The 14,004-nt window shown below is 45.6% G+C and overlaps 1 protein-coding gene across 1 annotated transcript in view; it reads right to left on the reverse strand.

Moving 5' to 3' along the window:
- ALDH2 (aldehyde dehydrogenase 2 family member) overlaps positions 1-14,004 on the reverse strand; it is a 34,272-nt gene that overhangs the window by 18,503 nt on the left and 1,765 nt on the right. The window contains exons 2-5 of the mRNA XM_081203107.1: positions 6,796-6,900; positions 3,781-3,921; positions 2,968-3,047; positions 287-398 (exon numbers count right to left, since the gene is read on the reverse strand). Coding sequence (XP_081059233.1) covers positions 287-398; positions 2,968-3,047; positions 3,781-3,921; positions 6,796-6,900 — 438 coding nt within the window. The remainder of the gene's footprint in view (positions 1-286; positions 399-2,967; positions 3,048-3,780; positions 3,922-6,795; positions 6,901-14,004) is intronic.

The following is a 14,004-nucleotide window of genomic DNA, read 5'->3' on the forward strand; positions in this document are numbered from 1 at the left end:
CTCCCGGAACGGATTACGTTCAAGAACCGAGGTACCCCTGTAGTTACATCTGGGGCAAACACTGAAGGAGAAAAGTGTGTGTTTTTTTTAAGTCTTCTAAAAACTCCTCCTTCCTCTTTTCCCACTGACAGGAGCTTGTGTGTGGGAGGAGAGTGGCATGACAGGGTGGGCATGCTGGGCATGGTGCCCAAACCTAGAGAGGCAGCGAGCAGAACATAAAAAGCTTCTGGCTTCCCCAGCTCTGGGGACAGACCTGCTTCCATCTTCCAGCAGCGCCCTTACTTACCGGAATGATCTGTCCGCAGATCCCCACTGGCTCATGACGGGTATAGGTGAAGAAGTCCCCATCGAGAGGAATGGTCTTCCCTTGGATTTTGTCAGCCCAGCCGGCATAGTACCTGACGGAGAACAATTAATAATAATAATAAATTTTATTTATACCCCACCCTCCCCAGCCAAGACCGGGCTCAGAGCGGCTAACACCCGATATAAAAACAAATTGATTGAAATACAGCTTAAAAACAAGATTAAAAGACAACACTAAAACATCAAAATATAAAAATACAGCCTCATTTCAATGGAAACTCAAATCCAAAACTTTTTATGGGGGGATGAAAACGTCAAGTCTTCACCAAGGCTAACTTTCCAGACTGGTCCTACATGGGCCAGAAAAAAGCCAAGGAAGTCCCCAAATAGGAGTTCCATCACAGGAGGAGAAAGGAAAAAGGAAAGAGGGGGAGGGAATCAAGTTGATTCCAAGCCAAAGGCCAGGCAGAACAACTCTGTCTTACAGGCCCTGCGGAAAGAAATCGGATCCTGCAGGGCCCTGGTCTCATGAGACAGAGCATTCCACCAGGCTGGAGCCAGTGTTGAGAAGGCCCTGACTCTGGTTGAGGCTAATCTGACTTCCTTAGGGCCCGGGACCTCTAGGGTGTTGCTATTTATGGACCTTAAGGTCCTCCGTGGGGGTATCACATCAGTTTGACACACACACACACACATTCCATACAGTGCAGGACATAGTTAAACAATGGAATGCCCTTCTTCTGCAGGAGGAAGTGATGGCCGCCAACTTGGATGGCTTTGAAAGAGGATTGGGTCAACTCATGAAGGAAAAAAAAGCTATCGATGGCTACTAGCCTAGTTGGCTAAGCTCTGCCTCCACAGTCAGAGGCAGCAAGAGTTGCTAGAAATTGCAGGAGGGAGTGCACTCTTCTGTTCAGGTCCTGCTTGCCCACAGCTGTCAACTTTTCCCTTTTCTTGCGAGGAATCCTATTCGGAATAAGGGAATTTCCCTTAGAAAAAGGGAAAGTTGACAGCTATGTGCTTGTCAGTTTCCCACTGGGGCATCTGGTTGGACACTGTGACAACAGGATGCTGGACTAGATGGGCCCCACTTGGCCTGATCCAGCCAGCTCTTCACAAGTTCTTATGAAATTGACAGGCCCATATTTTAATTCTTCATGTAATGTAATACCCCACCCAGGTAACCATACTAAAACACAGTAAAATTGCATGAAGCAATTAGAACAATGTATAATTCAAAAACAGGGACGCAGGTGGCGCTGTGGGTTAAACCACAGAGCCTAGGGCTTGCTGATCAGAAGGTTGGCAGTTCGAATCCCCACAACGGGGTGAGCTCCTCTTGCTCGGTCCCTGCTCCTGCCAACCTAGCAGTTCGAAAGCACGTCAAAGTGCAAGTAGATAAATAGGTACCACTCTGGTGGGAAGGTAAACAGCGTTTCTGTGCGCTGCTCTGGTTCACCAGAAGCGGCTTAGTCCTGCTGGCCACATGACCCAGAAGCTGTACGCCGGCCCTCAGCCAGTAAAGCGAGATGAGCGCAGCAACCCCAGAGTCGGCCACGACTGGACCTAATGGTCAGGGGTCCCTTTACCTTTATAATTCAATAACAATTCCCAAAGACAATGCCATTCCTGTAAAAGTGTTCAGATAACTACCAAAGGCTTGGCAAAATAAATAACCTTTAAGCCGATGCCCAAACATCAACAGCATGGAAGACCATTGAATCTCAGTCAGGAGAAGTTCCTATGTGGAGAGGCACCACTGAGAAGACCCTGCATGTGTCCCCAGTGCCCCCTCCCCATTCCTCGCTCACTTATGGCCCCGCTAGCAGAGCCTCCCTGACGATCTTAAAACTCAGGACAGAAAGTATTGGGGGAGCACTGACAATTCCCTAAGAATGGATGAATGAAAAAGAGCAACAGCAAATAAATTAAGACTGAAGTGATTGAAATCATTGGGCTTTAAAAAAAAAATAAGAGTGCGGCACGCATGCACACAGACAGCGTTTCAGATGATTTTGGTAAAGCCTGGAGACCATTCATTGAATTTTATAATACAGAACAAAATAAATACAGCTGTTGCGTTCCATATTGCGTTCCATATTGCCTTATTAATTTTCTTTTCTTCTGATCCGTGAATCTGTGCTTACACTGGTTTTTTCCATAGTGCAGTTATTGACTTTTATTGCTCTTATCTGTCGACAGGCATATATACTTAACTTTGTTTTCAATGAGCCAGTATAAATGCATAAAGATCAGACTCATCCCATGTGAGTGACTGTTCGCAACCAAGAGTCTGCTGAAATCAAGAGTTGAGCTGGTCTATAGCACCGGTTCTTAGGGAAAGCACTAAGGAATAACAGCTATTCACAGCTACACCAGGAGTCTATTTCTTAGCTAGCCTCCAAACTATCACCAGAACCTATGCAAAACTGTGAGCAATGCAGCTGAGCGCACACACCACACCGGGAACAGCTCCTGTGCAATTCCTCTTTACTTCCATGAGGTTTGTGCAGGACAGACACGCCAAACTCCAATGCTCTCATGTTCCTCCCATGCCTGTTTAACGGTCAGGGCTACATAGAATCACATAATGGTATAGCTGAAAGAGGCCCCAAAGTGTCATATAATACAAGCCCCTGTGTGATTATTACGCCTCCTTACCGCAGGTGTTTGACAACCATGTCTAAATCCACCAGATAGGCGATCGAGTACGGCTTGCCGTTGTCCAAAGTTTCCAGGGCCTGCGAACAAACGGAAATCAGCAAACCCTGACGCGTTACAACTTTGATAGCTTTCAAGGAGGATACAGATAATTTTTGAGAGGTTAAGGCTATCGATGGCTACTAGTCATGATGGTGTCAGTTTGCATTTCTTAGTACAGACAGTATTAATCGGATGTATAGAGAGCTTTCATATTCTACTTAATTCCAGAGGGTTCTGGAAGCTTCTCTGTGTGAAAAAAACAAGCAGAGACTTCATGTTGTTTGGGTTATTCCTCATGCTCATTTGCCTTCAGTAGCAGTAAAGCTCTGCTGGATGAAATATAATTGCCTCTGGTCTATTTTATGGGAATCCTGCAACGCGTTTAAGTTGTTACTCTGCTAAATATACATTGGAATCTACTCTGGATGAATATTGAGTAGAATTTCAATGTCAGATGACTACAACCTACTTTGAGAATCGGAAGCAGCAGACCTCTAAATACCAATTTCTGGGGCACGCGGATGAGGGGAGAGCGTTCTTGCACGCAGGCACCTCGTGGGCCATTGTGAGACTTGCTGAAATAGATTGGCCTCTTGTCTGATTCTTCCCACCCCACTGCCTGTTCCTGCTTTGAGGAACCAGATGCTACTAGGCACTTCCAAAAGTGAGACCTTCAGGTGTAGGTCAGTATATAAACTCAATGAAGAAGAGAAAGGATCCAAAAGAGGAAAAGAGGAGAATGCACCTGGGGGAAAAAAGTTCAAAACATACCGCCAGGTATGCACGGTCCCTCTCCACCAGATCAGCAAGGCGATGCAAGAGTTTGCCCCGGTGGGCGGCGTCCATCCGCCTCCAGGGAGATCCAAATTTGAACGCCTCTTTGGCTGCCTGAACAGCTTTGTCTACGTCGGCCTGGAAGAGAATCAAGGTGGGACACAATGAGCAGGCAAATCCGCAAGCAGATCTGAGACTCTGGAGAACTGCTCATTCAGACACCAAGCTAGTCTACAGCATCTTCCCATTCTTCCATGGTGAGGGCATCAAGTCTAGGTCTCAGGAAAGCAAGAGATCCGCTGAGGCAGTGTCTCTGTGAGAGGGACAGGGAGCCTGTGGTCTTCCAGATGTTGCCGGACTACAACTCCCATCACCCCTGACTCCTGCACACACTGCGTAGTGGTAATGGGAGGTGGAGTCTCTCAGGTTCCCCATCCCTGCTCTTTGGTATCGAACGACAGAACCATTTGCCCACTAAGGAAAATTACGTCTCTCAGAAGAATGTTTCCTACCATCTTATCTACAAGATCCAACAACTCTAAAATGTAAGAGAGCTTTTTTTATATACAGTGGTACCTCTGGTTACGAACTTAATTCTTTGCGGAGGTCCTTTCTTAACCTGAATCTGTTCTTAACCTGAAGCTCCACTTTAGCTAATGGGGCCTCCCGCTGCTGCCACGCCGCCAAAGCACAATTTCTGTTCTCATCCTGAAGCAAAGTTCTTAACCTGAAGCAATATTTCTGGGTTAGTGGAGTCTGTAACCTGAAGTGTATGTAACCTGAAGCGTATGTAACCCAAGGTACCACTGTAAATTTTCCTCCCAGAGGACTGAAACAACCTGATGTCAGAAAAGTCCACCGAACCTGTAGCAGCTGCCATTAAATTGAGGACCTCTGAGCCTTGTTTTAAGTGGATTTGTTGTTTTTTGTGTTTTAAACCGTTTTTAATCATTTCATGTGCAAATTTCCTAGAAATGGTAGTTTAGAAGGTGAGATAATAAATAGTAGTAGTAGTAGTAGTAGTAGTAGTAGTAATAATAATAATAATAATAATAATAATAATAATAGAGAATTGCCTGCAAATAAGATGTGTGGGCAAGATTGCAGACAAAAATGTGTGTGTTAGGAGAAATGCAAACTAAAACACTGACAAACTCTTACAAGACCTTTTTCTTTCTTAACTGAGGCTGATGCAGATATGTGGTGCACTGCACCTAAGTTTAGGAAAACGAGAATCTGAGAGAAACCCAGACTGACAGATCTCCCCACTCTTCCTTCTTGCTCGCTCTTCCTGGCCAGATACTACGCAGTTAATTATTCCTCCTTGGGTGCTGCCTGCAGGGAACAAGCTCCTGGGTGCTGTGCAGTTTTTGCTGTGTCATTCCTGTTTGCTAACCCAGCCTCTGCCCAGATATAACATTACCATGTGAAAAGGAACAGCCACATATTTGCTGCCAAAGCGCAGCCGTATAAAGGCCGGTGCTCTGGTAAAACAAGGAAATGTTTACTCTGTGTGTGGCCGTCTGCCAGGAGCAGCCTGTTTGTTTCACAATCTCTGATTAAGGCCAGACAATCAGACGATTTCTATGTTGCTGGAAAGTTAGGTTTGATGTAATCGAGAGGCAGAGATGCAGAACCTATAGAAAGCGGCAAGCCCTTAGGTGGTAAATTGCTGCTCTACCTGTTCCTATAGGCTCACGGAAGCTTAAAATACAGGAATAGACATACTGCTACGACCCCAAATGCCATTGTAGGCTCGTATCTTTATTAAGGACACACACACCCCGCAAAAAGGTCACCAAGCTGCAACAAGCTCCTGAATCTGCCAGAACTTGCCAAGGCTCCATTAAAGCAGAAGGAAGCAGAGGACTAAATCAAAGCCCTCAAAAGTACCAAGAACCATAAAACTTAAAGGTGCCACATGACTCTTTGGGTCCAAGCTACCTGGGAGATTGTATCTCCTCATAAAAACCTGCCTGAGGGCTAAGATCTTCCAGTGAGTGTCAACATCAGAGGAACGGCTGGTGGTGGCACAAGACATTTTCCTGTGTCTGCTCCCAGACTGTAGGATTTCTTCCCACGAGAGGTCAGACTGGCAGGCTGAGACATTTCTGCCCAGACAGGTCCTTGGAAACTGAGGTGCAGGTGCTGCTAACCACAGCTGTCAGGGAAAATTAGGTTTTAATTGCTGGTCGTAAATGTGTTTTGATTTATTTCAACTACTTATATTTTATAATGATGTTCTTAACTGTGGGAAGCCGCTTTGAATCCCAGCTTGGGAGAAAGGCAGGATCTAAATAAGAAATAATAGTAAATACCTTAACAGTCAGTTTTGCAACAAGACTTGTGATATTATTCTTACCACGTGCCAGGGGCGAGGCTGAAATACAGATAGTACAATCCAGTACTACAGGGATGTCCAACAGATTGATCGTGATCTACTGGTAGATCCCAATGAGGTTTTGGTAGAGCTCTGGCTCCCTTTCCATAGCATCGCTACAACTGACGCCTGCCTTGCCCTCCATGGTTATATGATCTCTCAAAGACGGAGCTTTCTCTGTGCGATCTTTTTGTGAGTGACTTTACCCCTTTCCCCCATGCCTTTAACCCTCCCAAAAAGTGGAAATCCCCCCAAAAGCTTATTTTTTAACCTCCCCCAAAACAGGGCTCTTCTCCTCCCCTAAAAAAGCTCAGCAACTTTGAGCTGAACCCCCCAAAATGGGTCTTTCAGTCCCAAAAAAGTTCAACAACTTTGAGCTGAACCCCCCCAAAATAGGGGTAATCACTGCCAGTTTTTATTCTGAAAGTAGATTGCAGTCTCTTGAGAGTTGGCCACCCCTGAGTGTACTAGATGGTCTGATTCCATTTAAAGGCAGCTGCTATTGTTCCAACTTGCTAACCCTTGCCAACCCGTGCTTTTCAAAACATCTGGAGGAGACTGGGTTGGCAAAGGCGACACGAAGCATAAACAAACTGAGACAGGCATTTCCCCTGACCCCACTGATGTGGTACCTTGTCTCCTTCTGCAACCTGGCAGATAACCTCCCCTGTGGACGGGTTGACGGTTGGGAATGTCTTCTTGCTGGCTGCATCGTGCCATTCATTGTTGATGAAGATCTGCAAATGAAAACATGGACTGTAAGCTTTCGGGGTGCAAACGCTTCACAGCGACGGCTGACGGCGAAGAGATCGATGCTTCAGGAACCAACACACAGCTAGGCGGAACCTTAGTGTTGAGGGGCAGATTTGGGAGTGCCATTCCCCTCCTGAAGTAACCCCATAAAAGGTAAAGGGACTCCTGACCATTAGGTCCAGTCGTGGCCGACTCTGGGGTTGTGGCGCTCATCTCACTTTATTGGCAGAGGGAGCCGGAGTACAGCTTCTGGGTCATGTGGCCAGCATGACTAAGCCGCTTCTGGCGAACCAGAGCAGCGCACGGAAATGCTGTTTACCTTCCCGCCGGAGTAGTACCTATTTATCTACTTGCGCTTTGACGTGCTTTTGAACTGCTAGGTTGGCAGGAGCTGGGACCAAGCAACGGGAGCTCACCACATTGCAGGGATTCGAACTGCCGACCTTCTGATCAGCAAGCCCTAGGCTCTGTGGTTTAATCCACAGCGCCACCTGCGTCCCTATCGTAAACCCCACTGTAAACGAAGACCCACAGATGCTCAAATACTGAAGTGGACCCTCAAGCACTACCCTGAACGAAAGAAATTTCAAGAAGTGGCCTGGACAGCATCTTAAGCATTAAAAGAAAGCAAGAGAGCAAGAAATATTGGCCTATTCAAAACAACTGCTGCCCTAGGTGTTAATATTCTTTAGCCATTTATGAAAAACCTTTGATACATACAGCAACCGTTGATTCAGAAACTGCCGCCCAGCTCATTTACCCAGCACAAACAGAGATAAGCACTTATCAGAGCGTAGCAAAAGGGACAATACCCTCTTCCAAAACAAGTAACTGATTCAAGAAAAAATAAGAAGTGGCCCAAGCATGCCTGACAGCTTGCAACACAAAAAATAGCTAAGATGTTTGCCAATAAAAATAAATACAACCCGCCATTTACAGCAAGGATAATTGCTGCCCCGATCTTCCCGGTTGCTTGGGGAGGAGAAGGCAATCTTTGTGGCCCCTTTTCAAATGCCAGCACCTGTCCCATAGTGCTAGTTATAATACAATTTGGCCCAGATATTGTAATTCTGTAGTAGTAGTGGTGGTGGTAATAATAATAATAATAATAATAATAATAATAATAATAATAATAATTTATTTATACCCCGCCCTCCCTGGCCAGAGCCGGGCTCAGGGCGGCTAACACCAATAAAATTACAATAAAACATAATAGGCGACAACGACAAACAAATCAACACCCAGTTTATTAAAATATGGGTTAAAATACAATTTTAAATGCAGCCTCATTTTAATAAATCAAAACCATAAGGGGAGGGAAACATAAGGGTCAGACTGAGTCCAAACCAAAGGCCAGGAGGAACAGCTCTGTCTTGCAGGCTCTGCGGAAAGATGTCAAGTCCCGCAGGGCCCTAGTCTCTTGTGACAGAGCGTTCCACCAAGTTGGGGCCAGTACTGAAAAGGCCCTGGCCCTAGTTGAGACCAGTCTAACCACCTTGAGGCTTGGTACCAACGTGTTGTTATTTGTGGACCTTAAGGTCCTCTGCGGGGCATACCAGGAGAGGTGGTCCCATATTGTGTGTCCTAGGTTCATTTTGACAGCAGCTCCAAACAGCTGACAAAATTGTACACATACAGGAAGCATTTGTTTGGTCTGCATTCTTAACTAAACCAACTCAATTTGCACTTTGTATATTAATACACGGACCTCTTAACCTTTTAGAATTTGCATTTCTCTGACTTGGGCAATACAGTTCCTGTTTCACAATCCATTCAAAATGTGTATTTCACCGCCCGGATTATGTGATAAAATACATATTTAAGGACATATCTGAAGAAAAATGTGCATATGAATATTCATACAGATTTAAAAAGAAATATCAGACTAATGCAATAACTAGACCAAATGTCCTAGTGAACAAACACAGAGCTACAATTTCCAGAGTGGTTTAACAAGCAATCCCTCCTCCCAGGGAACTCTGGGAATTGAAACACTGGAAGGCGAATCAGGGCCCTCCTGACCACTCTCAGCACCCTTTACAAACTACGGCTCCCAGGATTTGGGGAATAACTATGACTGTTTAAAGTGGTATCACAGTGCTTTAAAGGTACCGTGCAGAAAGGGCCTGAGTTAATGCAGTCTAAATGCAGTCGTGGGGAGATGGCAACCAGCGTTTTCCAAAACGGTTTGTCAGCTGCTTGGTTTCAAAAGTGAGACGAAAAGGAAGGTGGAAGTTTCGGGAAGAAGCTAGCTCCTGCTCCCAGCTGCGGAGAGTTGAAAAGCCAAACTTTTACAATCTGGGGCTGTAAACTGAGAGGTCAGGGTACCTTGCCAAGTGCTGCATAACTTACACACAAAAATTCCAGATCAACATTTTCTCTACAATGAACAAGGATGAAGTCTGATTGTTTGTTTCGTAGAAGGCAGATTACGGAGGACGCATGATAAGAGTGCATATCTACTTACGCAACCTTCCTAATCTGGGAACTGAAGAACGGAACCTATGCTAGCAATTCTTGCAGTATAAAGTAAGCAGCACATAAGCGGCACACAAAACGCTACCAAATCATTCTACGTTCTAAATCTTATATTAATAATCCAAAAATTAAGAGAGCTATGTACCAGATCTACTCTTGTCTTGAGCATTTATTCATTTAATTAGCATATGAAGTTGAATGTATGTAAATACACCAAAATCTTGAGAGAGAATTTCCTGCAGAAATAAATTACCGTATTTTTTGCTCTATAAGACTCACTTTTTCCCTCCTAAAAAGTAAGGGGAAATGTGTATGTGTCTTATGGAGCGAATGCAGGCTGCGCAGCTATCCCAAAAGCCAGAACAGCAAGAGGGATTGCTGCTTTCACTGCGCAGCAATTCCTCTTGCTGTTCTGGCTTCTGAGATTCAGAATATTTTTTTTCTTGTTTTCCTCCTCCAAAAACTAGGTGCGTCTTGTGGTCTGGTGTGTCTTATAGAGCGAAAAATACAGTAAATATTGTAGCTTAATCTAAGAGGAAATGTGACATTTGGACTTGAATGTTTATAAATATATCAGAACCGTGAGAGAGAACTTACTAAAGAAGCCCAAGACTCTTCATGGGCGAAACAGGTGACAAACGCCAGCACCTTGTCTAACTCTTGCGCGTAACATCACCGACACTTCATTTGATCAAACTTATCCTTGTTGATATCTAACCCTTAAGCGCAACATCCCTGACACTTCGTTTGATCAAACTTACTTTTGTTGATATCTACAGAAGCCTGGCTAAAAGAACTTTAAAGACTGAATCTTCCTTTTGGACACAATTTGAAGGAGTTTTCTGTTTGTGGCTTCGGTAGTAGATCTTGTACATAGCTCTCACAATTTTTGGATTATTAATATAAGACTTAGAACGTAGAATGGTTTGGTAGCGTTTTGCGTGCCGCTCATATGCTGCTTACTTTATACTAGACCCAGAAGGAAGGCACATGTGCCAGTCTACTGGGCCCACACTACTTGGAATATTATATGTCTCCACCATGTTTTCCCCAAAGTCTTTTTGGGCTGATGGCCTTGGGCACCATGGAGACCAGATAAATTAATTTAGAGTAAGAGGGTGAGAGGATAGAAGTTTATAAAAACATGCATGCAGAAAGCAGAGAAAAGTTTTCTAATACAGTATTCCCATGTCAGATCTCAGCCCTCAAGCATTTCTCTTCTATTTCTAACTTATTCATAGCAATCTTCTGAGTCTGTTACTGGAAACCATAGGACAGGCATCCCCAAACTCAGCCCTCCAGATGTTTTGGGACTACAACTCCCATCATCCCTAGCTAACAGGACCAGTGGTCAGGGATGATGGGAATTGTAGTCACAAAACATCTGGAGGGCCGAGTTTGGGGGTGCCTGACATAGGAGAACAGAGTGTTCTGGTGCTCAGGTCCTGCTTGTGGGTTTCCTGCAGGCATCTGGTAAGAGCAGGATGGCCCATGGGCCTGATCCAGCAGGTAATAATAATAATAATAATAATAATAATAATAATAATAATAATAATAATAATAATTTTATTATTTATACCCAGCCCATCTGGCTGGGCTTCCCCAGCCACTCTGGGCAGCTTCCAACAAAATATTAAAATACAGTAATGCATCAAACATTAAAAGCTTCCCTAAACAGGGCTGCCTTCAGATGTCTTCTAAAAGTCTGATAGTTGTTGTTCTCTTTGACATCTGGTGGGAGGGCGTTCCACAGGGCGGGTGCCACTACCGAGAAGGCCCTCTGCCTGGTTCCCTGTAACTTGGCTTCTCGCAGTGAGGGAACTGCCAGAAGGCCCTCGGTGCTGGACCTCAGTGTCCGGGCAGAACGATGGGGGTGGAGATGCTCCTTCAGATATACTGGACCGAGGCCATTTAGGGCTTTAAAGGTCAGCACCAACACTTTGAATTGTGTTTGGAATTGAATTATGTTCTTACAGCCTCCCATCAACCTCTAGAACAGAGGTGAGAACCTCAGGTCTGGGAGACAAATGCGATGTCCTCTATCACAACACTCAGAAAGAGCAAAATATACAGTGGTTGATATTCAGAACTGCCCACTGAGAGCTGATTTCTTTCCCTTTTTCTACCCCCACAGTCACCAGTCTGCCAGGCACACTCCGTTCCTGAACGGATGCAAGAATTACAACGACCACCCCTCCGCCAGCAAAAGTAACAAACTTGCACTGCTGTGGGTTTTTTTCCCCCTTTATCAGGGAAGAGTTGGTCAAGGATCAGAGTGCACACAACTATCTCTAAAGCACCCCGTCAGCAATCCCTAAGGCAACACACGAAAGTCACCGTGCAGGAAAATCTGGCTGCCTTTCTAGTTCTCTCTGGCTAAAGGCATGGCACACCACCAAGAACTGTTAACAAAAATCCGATTAGAATAAAATGGTCAAAGAAGTTGGGGCCACACCCTCAACAGTCCACCAGCAGCTCAAAAAAGAAAGGGGGGGGAGAAAGGGAAGAAAAGGAGGATTATTTGTAGATAATAAATCATGTTATATAAGTAGTACACACATTCAAAGTCTTAACAAGCTTGTCTTAAATCTCCTCTGAGATGCTCTAAGCACCAGCCAACTTCAGTTTGGTACCTTCCAGACTACAACTTCCATCAGCCCCAGCCAGCACAGCTCCACGATGGTGGAAGCACAAACGCGCTGGCTGATGGGAGTTGTAGTCCAAAACATCACATCATACATTTAAAGCGCTATTGATACCATTTTGAATAATCATGGATCCCCCCCCCCCCAAGAGCTGTAGTTTGTAAAGGATGCTGAGAGTTGCTAGGAGACCCTATTCCCCTCCCAGAGCGACAATTCCCAGGTTGGTTTAACAACCAATTCCTCTTTCCAGGAAACACTCAGAATTGTCGCTCTGGGAAGAGACTGGGGAAGGGTCTCCTAACAACTCTCAAGCACCCTGCACAAACTACAACTCCCAGAATTCTGTGGGGCAAGCCAGGACTGTTTAAAGTGGTATCATACTGCTTGAAAAGTACATATGGCCTTAGTCAGGGCAATTGGCTGCAAATCATATAATAACAATAACAACAACAACAATAATTTATTATTTATACCCCACCCATCTGGCTGGGTTTCCCCAGCCATTCTGGGCAGCTTCCAACAAAATATTAAAATACAATAGTCCTTCAGATATTAAAAGCTTCCCTAAACAGGGCTGTCTTCAGATGTCTTCTAAAAGTCTGGTAGTTTTTTCCTTTGACATCTGGTAGGAGGGTGTTCCACAGGGCGGGTGCCACTGCCAAGAAGGCCCTCTGCCTGGTTCCCTGTAAGTTGGCTTCTCGCTGTGAGGAAACCACCAGAAGGCCCTCGGAGCTGGACCTCAGTATCCTGGCAGAACGATGAAGGTGGAGACGCTCCTTCAGGTATACTGGGCCGAGGCCGTTTAGGGCTTTAAAGGTCAGCACCAACACTTTAAATTGTGCTCGGAAACGTACTGGGAGCCAATGTAGGTCTTTCCAGACCAGTGTTATGTGGTCTTGGCAGCCGCTCCCAGTCACCAGTGTAGCTGCCACATTCTGGATTAGTTGTAGTTTCCGGGTCCCCTTCAAAGGTAGCCCCACATAGAGCTCTTTGGGGAAATTGTGGCTGACAAACAACGCCTATCAATGATTTGGGACAGGATTCTCCAATCACTCTTGCTGGAGGGTTGGGGAGTCGGAGAAGGAAGGAACCTCTAAGGTCAGGAAGTTTCAGAGAAAACAGAAGCAACAGCCTAAGCAAGTGGCAAGGAGGACTCCTCCTGAGAAACCAGAAGCCTCTGGCCCAAAATTAAGTTTCTAGACAGTAGCTAGCTATTCTCTCCATTTGCAAAACCCAAGACTGAGTGTGGATCATGGGTAGGCATACTAAGACCTGGGGGCCGGATCCGGCCCAATCGCCTTCTAAATCTAGCGCATGGACGGTCTGGGAATCAGCATGTTTTTACGTGAGTAGAATGTGTCCTTTTATTTAAAATGCACCTCTGGGTTATTTGTGGGGCATAGGAATTTGTTCATATTTTTTTTTCAAAATATGGTCTGGCCCGCCACAAGGTCTGAGGGACAGTGGACCGGCCCCCTGCTGAAAAGGTTTGCTGACCCCTGGTGTGGATCCTCACACAGCTAAAAACTACACCATCCAGACAGAGGAGAGGAGGACCGGCAGGCTTGCAGAAGTGCAAACCTTTTGGGGAGGACAAGCAATGTTAATGGGACACCGGTGGCGCTGTGGGTTAAACCACAGAGCCTAGGACTTGACGATTAGAAGGTCAGCGGTTCGAATCCCCGCGACGGGGTGAGCTCCCGTTGCTCGGTCCCTGCTCCTGCCAACCTAGCAGTTTGAAAGCCCGTCAAAGTGCAAGTAGATAAATAGGTACCGCTCTGGCGGGAAGGTAAACGGCGTTTCCGTGCGCTGCTCTGGTTCACCAGAAGCAGCTTAGTCATGCCACATGACCTGGAAGCTGTATGCCGGCTCCCTCGGCCAATGAAGCGAGATGAGCGCCGCAACCCTAGAGTCGGTCACAACTGAACCTAACGGTCAGGGGTCCCTTTACTAAGTGATATTAAA

This window comes from Podarcis bocagei (genome assembly GCF_964188305.1).
Source record: "Podarcis bocagei genome assembly, chromosome: 7".
Taxonomy (NCBI): Eukaryota; Metazoa; Chordata; class Lepidosauria; order Squamata; family Lacertidae; genus Podarcis; species Podarcis bocagei.